Raw genomic sequence first — 14327 nt, forward strand, 5'->3', positions numbered from 1 at the left:
GCAAACCAGGGAAGCCAAGTGGGGTATCTGGCAGGAATCAAGTAGAGGAAATGGTCTCAGGTGCCGAAGTTTATCATTCAAGAGGAGTAAATTTTCCACTAATGTTAGGCTTTTGGAATTGAATCAAGTGACAATAAAATAACCCATTAAAAATAAAACAAAGATCAGGAAAGGGCCTTGCTTTTTTCTCGGATTCATAGGTGACTGACCATCTACAAGAGGGTCTTTTCCCCTGAGACCTCCTCCTATTCCTGTTCCCCAGGACCAGGGCCGACAAATAATGTTCAAGACACCAAGTTAAATTAGAATTTCAGATCAACGAGAAATGTTTTAATAGTAGAAGTCCCACATACTACATGGGACATACCTATAGTAAGAAAAATCATTTGCCATTTATCTACTATTCAAATGTAACTGAATTTCTGTATTTTTATTTTATTTGCTAAACATTTGCTAAATCTGGTATCTCTATCGGGGGGAAGTCTTATCTTTTTAAGTTTGTCAGCCCAACAGGTCCAGTGTCCTGTATTATATTAGCTCTCAAAAGCCCCAGCAGTTTGTTTTAGGTAGGGTTCCTACCAAAACAGATCCTGTTGGCACAGAGGTTGTGTTTGTAGACTTTGGCTCTGACTAAAAAAAATAAAACATCCCCACTAAGCATCCTTGGCTCTCTAGCTCCCCATTCTCTGCAGTGCATCTCAACACTGGACACAGAGAGCCCGAGGTGCCTTCGGCTGCTCCTGAAACAGTGCCCTTCAGACCTCGGCTGGCCTTCAAGGGCATGAACAAGTTTGGAACCTTCTGCTGGTTCATTTTTAATTTTCGCCTCTGAGCATGGCACAAGGCCAGGAAAGCACTCAGAGGAGCTTCCCTCAAATGCCCTTGCAAACCTTGCAAAATGACAACCCACTCTCCGTCAGATGACACTACAGGGAGGTGGGGCCAGCTAGACTGGCAGGATGCAATAGCTTGATCATTCAAGCCCAACTGCCAGGGACCACTATGTAAAGGGAAGTTATGATTTAGGGGCTGGAAGCTTCTCTAGGGGTGACAGGAAAGGGAAGTGTGAGGGGAATATGCCTCTATGACCCTTCCTCTGCTGTGCTATCAAAGGCATCTTCCTTCCTGAGCTTGAACTAACTAACAAGCACTAAAAATGCTTGGAAGAGGGGAGAGGGAGTCATTTCCAGAGGAGACATTATGTAGAAGTTCACGGGACAATTTATTAGGTCTTACTAAGTATTTACTTTTAAAAGCTCTGCCAGGGGAAGGAAATCTGAAGCTTCACGCTCTGGAAGTGGATTTGGGGAAAAGGCCCCATTGGACCTGAACAATAGGAACGCCCCCACCTCTTGGCTACATAACCCAACAGCAATTAGGGGATTTTAATCCTCTCTGTTGGCTAGGTCTGATGGGCTAGCTCCCAGCAGGGTCTCCATCTGTGCTCACCTCGGCACACATACTTAGCTCTGTGACAGCTGATTCCAAGCCCTAGTCTGTCTTTCCTATTTCAAAATGGCAGATTCCTAAAGTGTTGTGGAATAGCATCATCCAAATGGTGCTATTTTAATGATGGCCAAAGTAGGTAGTTCTGAATACCATGACCCCAAACCTACTAGGGTAGCAGATCCTATTGCCACCGTGCTCTGCCAATCGTGAAATACTTTGGGAGATGGAAAGGAGTAGCTAAAGAAAAAAACCCTGAAAATATGTCGGGTGATGGGAGTACAGAGGTGGAGATACTGGACAGGCAACAGGCCCCCAAACTCAGAGACACAAAAAAGTAAATACCCTCAAAGCAGAGAATATGTTCAGCTTTTTACCTGAATGATTCTACCATCCTGAGTCCCCCAGCCCATTCTGTTCAAGGGACCAGTGTTTTGAAGATTTTACTTCCCTTTGTTCAGACTGAAGGAAACACATTCTGCTAATGACCAAGCCTCTCCTACGAGTAGTGAGGCATATTGGAAGGTGACTGAAGTTTGCTCTGTTCAGGTCTTCATGGGGCAATGAGTGATCGAACCGCTCTGGTTAGATCCATGCCATATCTCGTGTCCTAGAAAGTTAACGTCTCCCAAAGCGCCCAGAATATGTCTAGGAAATAATGAGGAAATAACTTGAGTGTCAGAAAAATATGATCTTGAATTTTAACCCTATTCCCAGGGTGAGGATAAAAGAGTATATGGAAAAGCTACCTTTCCTACCTTCCAGTGCAAAGCTAGATAGAAAACCAGGAAGAGTAGGCCAGGCTCTGGGGCTGGGAGTGGCATGGAACCTTAGGTTTGGGGGCACCCATATGTTTGGAGGAAAGAGTGCTGAGTTAAGGACAAGAAGTCCTGAATTCTGGAGGGGCTCTCATCCAGTGGTGTGACTGGGCCGTCAACTCTGTGCCACAGTTTTCTTTCTCTATAAGATGGTTCAGGCCATTTCTCCTCTCATTCTCAGATGAGGATAGAATGCAATGATAGACTGGAAAGTACCTGGAGGAGAATAAACTAATATATACCTCTGTATATATAAATAACATGGGTTTTCTTTTTTTTAAAGTGAGACTCAGTGTTATAAATTATTTAAGCCTCTCTGCTGGACCCATCCTTTGGGGAAAAAAAAATAGCTATGAGAAAAAGATGGATGAGAAAATACTGTAAAGGCTCCAAATGCTTATTATGCTTTATAACTGGGCTCTACGTTTTGCTTGTCTATAAGCAGAAACTAAATTTGAGAGAGACACAGGCTTAGGATCTACATAGTAGAGAGATTCTGCAGGGGATCTTTATTAATTAATTCTTTTCTTGGATTTACATAGCTTCTTTTCTCTAAAGAAGTACAAAGAATTAAGTCTAGACATCCTCAAACCAGAGGAGAGGAACTAGATCAACTCTGAGAAAGAGGTGCTGCTTATTCCCATGAGTGCTAAGGGTCCATGATACATGGAGATCGGAGCACGCAGAGGGCAAGGAGGCAGCCATGACAATATAAAGAGAAAAAGTTTCACATCTCCATCCTTTATTCTGTTACATTCATCTCTCTCTCATGTCTCTGGTCTTAGCAACTAGGTGTCAGTGCTCACAGCCAATAGTCAAATAAATAAATAAATGCCCCACAAATAAATGCTGCCTGATGCTACCTGATAAAAATGAGGGAAGAAAAGGCCAGTACATGTCTCAGCACTGGTTCCCTCTGATATTATCTTATACCAAAGCACAGAGAAAGCTCCATAATTCAGAGAACGATCCAAACAGGGGCCTGTCCAAGGTAGCACTCTTTCCCCAAACTCCAGGCATCATGGATTCATTCAGAAATTGGAGGAAGGGTTCAGAAAGGTGTGGAGAATGCCATGCTGGTTCATGCACACGGTCCCTCCTGGCTTCGGTCTCTTAGGCTGGAATCACAGGAGGGCAGAGGCTGGCCACCCCCACTGTCCCTGACCGGCTTTGGATAAAGAGGAACAGATTGGTCATCATCCGTGATTTTACCTGGAGTCTTCACGAACTGCTTCTTCTGGCCTGTCAAAAAGCAAGTGCAGGTTTGGATGGCGGGGAACAAAGTTGACGAGGAGGCTGAACACTGCATGAAGAGAGGACCAAGCCAATGAGAGAGCAACGGCAGCAACAGAAAACCAAACAAACCCTGCAACAGACCTGATGGGGGATGAGTCGCTGGACGTGGATGAGGTGGGCATAGGGCTGGATGGCGCCGAGAACATGGGCCAAGATGGCGAGAGGGGTGAAGTTGGGCTTGGATTCGGGGGGCTGCAAGACAGAACAACCAGAAAACTCGTCAGCACAGAGGGAAACCACAATGGGAGCACAAGGTTCATGGGAGGCCAAATGATGGGGAGCTGGAGCAGACGAGGAGCACTGAAACCCAGGCTGTGTCGTCAGTGCCAAGTCACATTTCTCCAGACCAGATCTCAGTGACTTCCAAGTAGCGCCTGTTCTGCAATTCCTTGGAGTATTAAGGAGTCTCTTTGCCCTGCAGAACAGCTGCTTTCTAGGTCACAGGAGTTTCTTCGATGGTGTTCACTGTGTCCTTGCCCACTGGTGGAAGATGCCCTGGGCCCACATACATGAGCTCCCCCTCATACCCTAGCACCAGCCCATGTGGGGCAGGGCTACCCTCTAAAAGGCCTTCAGCTTCCACTGCTGTGTTAGTGTTTTTAAAGTTGGGTCTCAGCAAAAATGACCATTTTTCTGGGCTGCACAGGCCATTCGGCCAGAAAACAACTTCCTGTTTACATTTTTAACTAAATGGGCTGTGTGCCATTGGAGACTCAGAGAAGCACTGCATTAGAAATACGATAGCGGATGGAGGACGGGTCTGGACACGCACCTCTCAGGAGAGGGCACACAATCACTGGCAGCACTGCGGTCCCTCTGAGGTTTGCTTTCCAGGCCTGCCCTTTCTCTTTTCATGGATTTTGGGCATTGTGATACTCTAAGAAAAAAACTCACAGGGAAGGCAATGAAAAAATGAGGAACTGAAAACTTCAATCTGTCATTTTGTTCTTTGATGTTAACTGATCAAAAGTTTGCAGAGGAAAGGTTAAAATTACTCATTAAAATACAGCTTGTGACTTTTAACTGGTCATGCTAGCCCTTTGACTTATTTCTACAAATTACACAAACAAACATCCTAGCAACTCCATAAAATCACATAAATCACAGATAGTGCAAAGACCAATGACTGAGAAAATAATGTGGAAATCGCCCAGCCACAACACCACCTGCAGTCCTGAGCCTCAGCCGACTGCTGGAATGTTTGATCCAAGCACTTTATAGAGGTGAAAATGACAGCAATCCAATTCCAGTGCAACAGACTTTCTAAACATAGTGGGATTTAGCAAGAACGCATAAATGTCCTATACAGTGGGCCATTCTCAATTCAGACATGAGACCTCATAATGGTCCTAATTATCTATGGTTGTAACATACATTCTCATGGAAATATACAGTAAAAACCCATCACATGAGTTCACCAGAAATCCACAGACTAAATGAATGAAACACTTACTTAATGCCATTATGTGCATTATATTTCTAGAACATAAATTCTACAAGGGCAGGGATTTTTATCCATTTTGTTTACTGATCTATCTCCAATGCCTAAAATAGTGCCTGTAAGTATTCAAGAAATAATTGTTGAGTGAGTAAATTAATAAATCTCATTTAACTTACCCAACAAGCCAAAGACACACAATACGATTCCTATTTCACAGATGTGGAAACTTGGGGCCCATTTGAGGCTTGCCTATAAGTGACAGGGCCGAGGTTCAGACCCCGATCCCCTGGCCCTAAGCCCTGGGCTCTGGCCACTACCGTGTCCTGCCTCTAGGGTAGCAGGACTGGCTCTGTTCCTCTATGTTGTGCCAAGCTTCTTTATAGACCCAGCCATAGCACTAGAAGCCTTCTTAACCAGTGATTTATGAATCTCCTTTAGATGCCTGCCACATTTGCAAAGGAAAATGGGAATGTAGCAACAGACAGACTCAATAAGACTCAACACATTGTAAATTCCCCAATCCTGCCTCCAGTCTTCTCTCTGGTAGATTCACATAGCAGATGGAATTCATATAATACAAGAAATTAAATTCAAAGAGTATGGCTTTTTTCTCTTTTTCTCAAATAATCCAGCAAAGACAAGCTACTGAGCACATAGTATGATCAAACACAATAAATGGAATACAACTTGGCATTTGCCAAGGTCCCTAACCTCAAGAGTTCCCAATGTATTTAACAAGATTGGACAGACCAAAAAACAACTATAACATAAGACAGTAAGATTTGGCAGCCGAGGGATAAGTTACTCTCTTATTAGCTGAATACATGCTCCCACTTGACTCTGTCTCGAGTCCTGGGAGAAAGTGCTGCCTCATTTTAACTGTGCAGTCCTCACTTTCTTCTGTAGCTGCAGCTGGTGAGCAAGACCTTGCTTTCTCAGGCCTCTCCCCATAGCCCGTCCCTCTCGATATAGTAGGCAAGGCCTACCATGACTTCCAAACTGCAACGCAGCCCAGGAACCCAAGCTCTGACCAGGGACAATCTGCAAGTTCAAGAGAGCAAGCAGCTCAGGCCAAGAGGCCTGAACTCATCTGTTCCTCTGGTCAGTGGTCAGCACAGGACAATTAAAAAGTCCTTAGGACTTTTTATTTGTTTTCTTTTTTTCTTTTTAGTGGCTTTTATAAGTAGGAAACCCCTCTAGCTTCCTATCTCATTTGTATAAGAATTATGCCTTTGGTTAAAAAAAAAATAAGATAAAGGCATAGTTCAGGACATACTCTATGAACACAATGTGGTTCTGAATGTTTTTTCACATCCTTGCATACCTAAGTGGGTCTTGACCAGTCGTACATAGCTGAAATTATCTGGGGGTGTGGTTGGAATTCCAGGGTATCTGAAACCATTATAAGAACTTACTCTTCAATCTCCATGTCACTTATTGTAGTACTGACTGTCATTTTTAATGACTAATAGAATTTCATTTGTTTGCTTGTGTTTTACTCATAGCAGTGACATTTATTTGCTATAAAATGACCACAATTTAAAATTTATGACTATTATATTTTAGTGTAACAGTAAAATGCACACTCCACAGTACTTTGATTTTTTTAAACTACTGATAGAATTATGCTTTTTATTCATTTGTGCTCAGAATCATGTCATAAAACTCATGATCAACAATACTGTAGAACATTTTTATTTATTTAATGATGAATGTCTATAGCAAAAGAATGACAATAATATACAAATATTCCTCCAAGAAGCAAGGAGTACATTTTATTTTAGTTGTGTTACAACTCAGAGAACATGTAAATGGGAAATAAGATCACACGAATGATGCTAATGGCCCAAGACTGTCTACTCTTTCATTCCCCTTCACCTCCAAAGTGTCTATAGCTTACTGAAAAATGACAACAGCAGACAAAAAAATCTCACCCTTAAAAAACCTAAAACAAAACACACAAACAATAAAAGGCCAGTTTTGCTACTGGCCCTGAAGCTTCTATCAAATTCTCACTTTTCTACTGAGGCCAAAGATCACAAATGACTGAGGTTAGGACAGGAGAAAATAATTTGGTAACTACAGTCTTAGCAGATGACCCCCTAAGGCCTCTCTACCATCCTCAGAGTCCAGTTGTGAGTATCTGAGCTGAATGCCCCAGCACATTTTTCACTCCTGGGATTCTGCCAGTGCCCCACCACCTTCCCCTCCCCCCCTTTAAGGCACAACTACAACAACAATAAGAGCTTAAACTTTAGCATGGAATGAACATTTGCTGGTCTAGTTTGGATTCAACTGGAAGGCTTATGTCAGCTTTAGTTTGCTGGTCCACAGTGTCCTCAAAAGGAGTCATACAGTCCCAGTCAGTCCTGTTGACATTCACTGGACAGTGAAGAAAGAATGGCTTAGGAAGATAAGGCTCAAAGGCCTGGCAGCATGTTGGGTTGTAGCCAACAGTTCAAATACAGTGTGTGGCATTATCATCAGCTTGACACCCTTCTGTGATGACTCACTCAAATGATGGAACGTCTGGTGTACCAGCCAGGGCATGCCTCCCTTCCTATGGACAGGGCTGCCCCAGCAGTCTCCCAATCTCATCATGGATGTGGCAGACCCAGGGTAGTCTCTGCTCTGTGGTTATTAAAACCTGGTGCAAGGTGAGCAGTAAGCTCACCATTAAGAAGAAAGCTAACCTTTCAAGATTCTGATACTCAAAATTATAGATGGCCTTGTAGAAAATTGGAAAATACCAAAAAGCAAGAAAAAGCAATACAATCATAATTTATAACCACTGATAATCGCTGTTAATATCCTGGCATATCTTCTCATTTTGGGAGGAATAAAACTACATACATAGTAGCCAGTTCTTTTTTTTTTCCCCTTAATAAAGCATTTTCGAATGTCATTAAATAGCCTTTGCTATCACATTCTTAAAATGGTTATGGGGTATTTTATCATATGGTATATACCCTGATTTATGCAACCTTTCTCTTATTTTGTATATTCAGATTATTATGCCCTTCTAGCTATTATATAGTGGTGCAACTCGCATCCTTGTTGAGGATCACTGAATATATTTGTTTCCTTAGCATAAACGCCTGGAAGTTAAATAAGTGGGTCAAAGGCTAGGAGTCTTTTTTAAGGGTATTGATACAACCTAGCCAATAGCTTTGCAGAAAGGTTATGCTGAACTGCATTCCCACCAACAATGCATGGGGGCTGTCCCTTCCCTCTCTCTGTCACTCTAGCAGCAGGAAGCATCATTAAAAAAAAAATTAATTTTTTTTTTTTTTTTTTTTTAGTTTAAAAAGGTTACCTTGGGCTCTCCTCTTTCCTAGCATTTCCAGTGAGATAAAAATGAATACAATTCCCTTCTCTTGTTCTGTTTCCATCTGGAAGCAATGTTAATTTTCCAAAGTGCATTCTGCCAAGAAGGTAGTGTAGGGAAGGACACAAGCAGGTAGACAGAGAAGACAGTGTCAACCTGGAGAGTTAGAGCCCTGGTCAAATGGTGTGGCTGATCCACGAGAAAGGGGGAGTGGCAGATGGCCAGCCTATTCCAGTACTCTTAAAGATAGGACTACCTAGGAGGGATGAGGTACACAAGAGTGTCCAGACAGTCTTCTGCCAGGTATGTACTATGGAGAAGTGAAAAAATTGGCATTTGCTCCTCTCTGCCAGGCACTGGCCTGTGATCTATGGCCCAGGTTCCCAGTCATGTATGTCGGGCCTGGGCAAGGCCTGTGAGATCACTAGCCCAGGGCTGACCTTAATGTACCATCAGTCCTCTCTTCCCAGTTAGGTACAGAGTAGGAAGGCGTGATGAAATCTAAGGCAGAATGCTTGTCTTGCCCCCGCTCCCCCCCTTTCCTCCTATAATGAGAGAGAAGAGAAAATTCCATGAAAACCAATACAATCTTATTTAATTTAATCCCAAATCAGTGAATTCTTCTTCCTTGGAAAATATCCCTTTATGTCTTGATTTAAGGCACCATTAAAAAAAAAGAAGGGATATCAAACCTCAGCCAAGGAAAGAGGGCCAAAAGGAATACTGATAAACTGGATAGTCGTAAATCAGAGCAAATGACACACAAAATGATTTTAATTTGTTAAACAACTGACCACATATTCTTTACATGTGTCTGCTGAAGCTGTGACAACACAGAAATCCTATAAATGTCCCAACCTTGTGGTTGTGAATTTTCAGTATGTGCTTCACAACCTAACAAGAGGAAAAACACACATGCCCCCGAGTTGTATCATTCTGTATTCTTTTGACTTTTACCAGTATGCATTGTATTTACAGATTCTTCCCCTCATCTAATATATTATCTAACATATCTTAACATACATTTTTACTCATCTAATATATTATCTATTTTAATGTGCATTTTAATCCTGACAACGGCAGAGTCCTGATTCTTATTTTAATGAGACAAAATGCTAAAATCCCCTTAAGGCCTTAGAAATTATTGGCAATCACTTTTAAAATAGTTTTTAAATAATTTGCTTTGAAAATAGTTCAACTTATCTACAGTGTAGTAGTTCCATTTTCTGGCTTTCACAAAAATTTCTGAAGTGTAAATTTCAAACAAATTTTAAACTCAGATTGAGTGTGCTGGGAATGGCAAATAATTTCATGATTTAAACATAATTCAAAATCTTAGAATAGGGCATCTGTCATCCTTAAGGTTCTCCAAGTCAATAATTTGAAACTTCTCATGTATAATAATGCAGAAATGGGAGGTAGAAGGGAAAACTCTGGATTGGAAGTAAAGATGACTGGACAATGGTTCCAGTTCAATTGCTCAATGTGCAGGAAAACAAAAACAAAAACAAAAAACCTCAAAGGAAAGGACCAGTGAGGGTAAGAGGGCCAAATGCCTCCACTGTGCTTCATGGTGCACAATACTGAATGAGCAGAGTATTCTTTTCCGTTAAACCTGAGGGTAGCCCCTCAGGCTTTTTCAATACCCCACTCCAGGTACATGAGAATTGGTTCTTGGGTATTTACTCCCTCTCAACCGAAAAAATTTCACAATTTATGAAGTTATTTGTAAAGAAAGGCTGAAGCATTTTGGGTCACTACAGAGAATGCATATGGTCACACTTGCTGTTTTAAAAGATTTGAACGGTTGCGGAGAAATCGCCAAACTTCCTTACTATCTTAACTTGAGTGCAGTACAATTGTCATTCTCTATATACTGAAGACATCACAAAAACAAATGCAGTCACTATAATTTAAAAAGAGAAGGAAGCAACAGTGCTACCAGGTTTGATCTTCTACTGTCCTGAGGCATAACTTAAGGCCACCATTCTAATGCTAGGGATGCTTAAACATGATTCTTAAAATAAATCTGCAAGGAGGAAACTGTAATGACACCTCACGGAATTGAGAATGGGGGACTGGGTGCATAGGCATGGATTTAAATTTCATTTTTTAATTTTGTTTATACTGTCTTAATTTTTTTATCATGAGGCTATATTATTTTGTAATAGTAGAAAGGACTCTTCTATAAATGACACTAGGATAACTGGATATCTGCATGGTAAAAGTAACACTTGATCTGTCCTTCATATCATACCTAACATATAATTTCCAGGTGGATTACAGATCCAAATGCTAAAGGCAAACAATACAGGTTTTAGAAGAGAGTAACTCCAGGAACTTGAGGTTGGAACATATCCAACAGAGCCTATAAAGCAGTAACCATAAGGAAAATACAGATATACCTGACTACATTAAAATTAAGAACTTTATTTATCAAAAGACAACATTAAAAGAGAGTAAAAAGGCAGCCTAAAACATATAAATAAACAAAGGGCTCATAACCAGACTCTACAAAGAACTCCTACTGATCAGTAAGAGACAGACAACCAAGGGGGAGATGCGCAAGCAACTTGAACAGGGACTTAAGAAGAGAAAATGCGGGGCGCCTGGGTGGCTCAGTCGATTAAGCGCCTGTCTTTGGCTCAGGTCATGATCCCAGAGTCCTGGGATCAAGTCCCACATCAGGCTCCTTGCTCAGCAGGGAGCCTGTTTCTCCCTCTGCCTGCCGTTCCCCCTGCTTGTGTGTGCGCTTATCCTCTCTCTCTGACAAATAAATAAATAAAGTCTTTAAAAAAAGAGAGAGAAAATGCAAAAGAAAAAGTGCTTAACCTTGCTGTAACATAGGAAATGTAGATTAAAACCATAATGGGGTAGTTCTGCACACATACCAGAGTGACTAAACAGCTAACATCAAAATGCTGAAAATACCAAGTGGTTACAAGATGTGGAAAGTCAGAACTCTACTACTTTGCTGGAGGAGGGATGGAAACTGCCACACCTGCTTTGGACAGTTTGGCTTCATCTGGCAAAGGTGAAGAGATCATCCTCTATGATCCAGCAGTTCCATTCCCAGACATACACCCTCCAGCATGGTGTGTACGTGTGCCTCAGAAGAGAAGCATAAGAATGTGCACAGCAAATTATTTGTAAAAGCAAAAACAAGAAACCCAGAAGTTCAGCAAAAGAAGAATGGGGAACTAATTTTAGTATATTAATACAATAGTACACTCTGCCATAATGAAAATTAAACTAATGACTAATTTTAACAAATCAATGAAGGACTCTGAAAACCACTGAACAAAGGAAGCCAGACATAATAAAACAAAATATTGTATGTTAGGGATGCATACAGGTGATCCTTATTATTTGCAGATTCTGTGTTCGTGAATTCATTTACTTACCACAATGTATTTGAAACCTCAGAATCAATAATCATGGTGCTTTCACGGTCATTTGTGGACACCCACAAAGCAACTAAACACCTGAGTCACTCTGAAGCACCCAATATGCACAATGCCATCTGAGGTGGAAATAAGCGATGCTCCAGCCTTCTTGTTTCCATTCTCTAGAGTTTCTGAGTACAAGAAGGCTGTGATGTGCCTTATGGAGGAAATGCGTTGAGTAAGATTTGTTCAGGCATGACTTACTGTGCTGTTGGTCATGCGTTCAATGGTAATGAATCAACAATATTAAATACAGTATACAGATCGGTTGACAAAAATGTGGCAAAACCAGAGGCTCACAGGAACCTAACCCTGTGCTTTCCCTAGGAACAGTGGTTCAGTATTTGTTAATTCAGTATTTGTATTGACTTTACTGAACATAACTACTGGACGTAACAATGATCTGTATTTAGGAGACAAAAATACAAATAAAAACATGGAAGTGATTATTGTAAACATCCGATTAATGATTCCTTTTGTTGGGGGGGAGAAGACTAAGAGAGGGAAAGAGAAAGCAAGAGATGCAGACACTTCTGGGGTCTTGGCAGGGTTGTACTTCTTAACCTGGGTGTGATTAGGTGGGTGTTTGCTAAATGATAATTTGTTAAACTGTACATTCGTATTTCATGCACTTTTCTATAATAAAAAAACATGTGCAAACCTATCTTAAAACATACCTATAGACAGTAAGTATATCAACATAGTAACGCCATTCTCTGGATGATGACATTAAAAGTAATTTTTATTTTGTATGCTTTGAAACTATTTTCCACATTTCCTATAGTTAATCTGTTACATTTATAACCAAAAAATAAATGTCACTAGTAAAAACCATCTCCCTAATCATACAAATGGCTACTTTTATTCTCTGGAGGAGAGATGTTTAATAGAGGCAAAATAACAGTTCCATCTTTCTTGCACCAATCTGTGGTTTGGGTTGCATAATACAGTTGGCAGCTCCCAACTGTTCATGCTGTTTCTCTTCTTTTTTCAGTCAAATACAATCAACAAATATTTACTGAGCACCTTCCATATACAAGAACTAATGTTTCCATCCTGCTCTCCTCACTGAGAAATGATATTGGCTCCTTGAGAGACATTTTTATTTTGGTAAAGTTATCACAGTAAATCAATGGTGTCTTCCTTTCATCCGAGCATGGGGAAATCAAATAGGACATCTCCAATGTCACATTCGAGTAAGTAAGCTGGACAACATGTTAACAACACGGGCTGAAAGTCATTGGCCATCTGGCATACTTTTCTATAAGGTCTGCTTGCAGGGAATATTTCCTGTTTGGACAAGGGGGAGGAAAAGGAGGGAGGAGGATTTACTAAGAATCTCAATGTCCACTGCTGAAAACAAAGGAGTATCTAAAATTAGCAGTGGTGGCCCAGGACACTTCAGCTTAAAAGTAAACCCTGGGGAAAGGAGATTCCCTGAATAAGAAGGCTGAAATATTTCACTATGTTCAGAACTCGCAGCAATAGAAAAAGCACTTCTCCTAAGGATAATATTCAGGACGATTAAGTTAAACTCCTGCAAGCCTACAAATCTTGGTCCGGATACCATGAAAGGCATGAGGCAGAGAGATAAGCAGAGATGAACTTTGGTGAAAAGGCCAATAGTCTCTGACTCTCTTTTTCTCCTCCTAAGCAAATAGCTGACTTCCCTCTAATTCTAGTGTTTATTCAGTAGTCTAAACATGCGGAAAATTATTTCTGATTTGATTTCAACCCACTCAAACATCTCTACTCCATTTATTACTTTCTATGACTGGCCTTGCTCTTTCAGTGTGACCATGCACAAAACGTGCATCTTCCCCTGGACCATGCTCCATTCCTACAAAGGCTGGCTCAGGCTGCACGATGAAGGAATGCAATCTCACTAGACTTCACGGTGATTTTTGCCCCTTGTTCATTTGGTTCTGAGTTGCTTATTGACTTGACTGGAAAAAGCTTTAAATGATTTTCCAGCAAAGTCACCCTTTCCAGTGGAAAAAAAGAGTTTTAACATCTGTGCATAAAAATGAACTGAAGGAAAATGATTTCTATATTCTGCTCTAGTTCTTACATTCTAAAACCAAAAACGCACTGAGAAGTCAATGAAAATAGACACAGCAAAACACCATTATTTCTAATCTTACAAAATTATATATATATATATATATATATATATATATATATTTTCAAATATGAGGCAGATACAAATTACTCTGGACAATCTTTGGCAAATTTACAATGTAAACAAGATGTTCAGCATAGATACTCAAAAGGACCGTTCTTGGTGATCATCTCAAAGTGCAAATCTGATCCTGTCTATTCTCTGCTTAGAACACTTCAGTGTTTCCCCTTTTCTCCGAGGGTGAAGACCAAGGTCATCTTACCTAGACTACTCGAAGAATCTCTAGCCTGGTCTCTTTACCTTTTTACCATTCCAATCCATCGTACTGCATGTTGTCACTACATGAACCTCTTAAAGACACAGCTCAAATTTTGAATGAATAGCAATTTCCTTCTTATAAACTTCCGACGACCTACTGCACAAAGAATAA

General features: G+C 40.8%; 1 protein-coding gene across 15 annotated transcripts in view; it reads right to left on the bottom strand.

Moving 5' to 3' along the window:
* ARHGAP26 (Rho GTPase activating protein 26) overlaps positions 1-14327 on the bottom strand; it is a 451561-nt gene that overhangs the window by 23985 nt on the left and 413249 nt on the right. For 6 of the 15 annotated variants that reach the window (XR_012382106.1, XR_012382105.1, XM_073905517.1 and 3 more), the window contains exon 21: positions 3477-3752. The exons of 3 other annotated variants lie outside the window; for them this stretch is intronic. Coding sequence is in view for 10 of the 12 variants with exons in the window: in XM_073905517.1 (XP_073761618.1) it covers positions 3477-3752 (276 nt within the window). In the remaining 2 variants the exon portion in view is untranslated. Of the gene's footprint in view, positions 1-3476; positions 3753-4332; positions 4438-14327 lie in introns of all 15 variants that reach the window. 6 more of the 15 variants (XM_073905519.1, XM_073905522.1, XM_073905525.1 and 3 more) reach the window with 3 other exon arrangements.

Source organism: Callorhinus ursinus, unplaced genomic scaffold, assembly GCF_003265705.2.
Source record: "Callorhinus ursinus isolate GAN/ISIS: 27379988/994484 unplaced genomic scaffold, GSC_fseal_2.0 scaffold23, whole genome shotgun sequence".
In the NCBI taxonomy this organism is placed as follows: domain Eukaryota; kingdom Metazoa; phylum Chordata; class Mammalia; order Carnivora; family Otariidae; genus Callorhinus; species Callorhinus ursinus.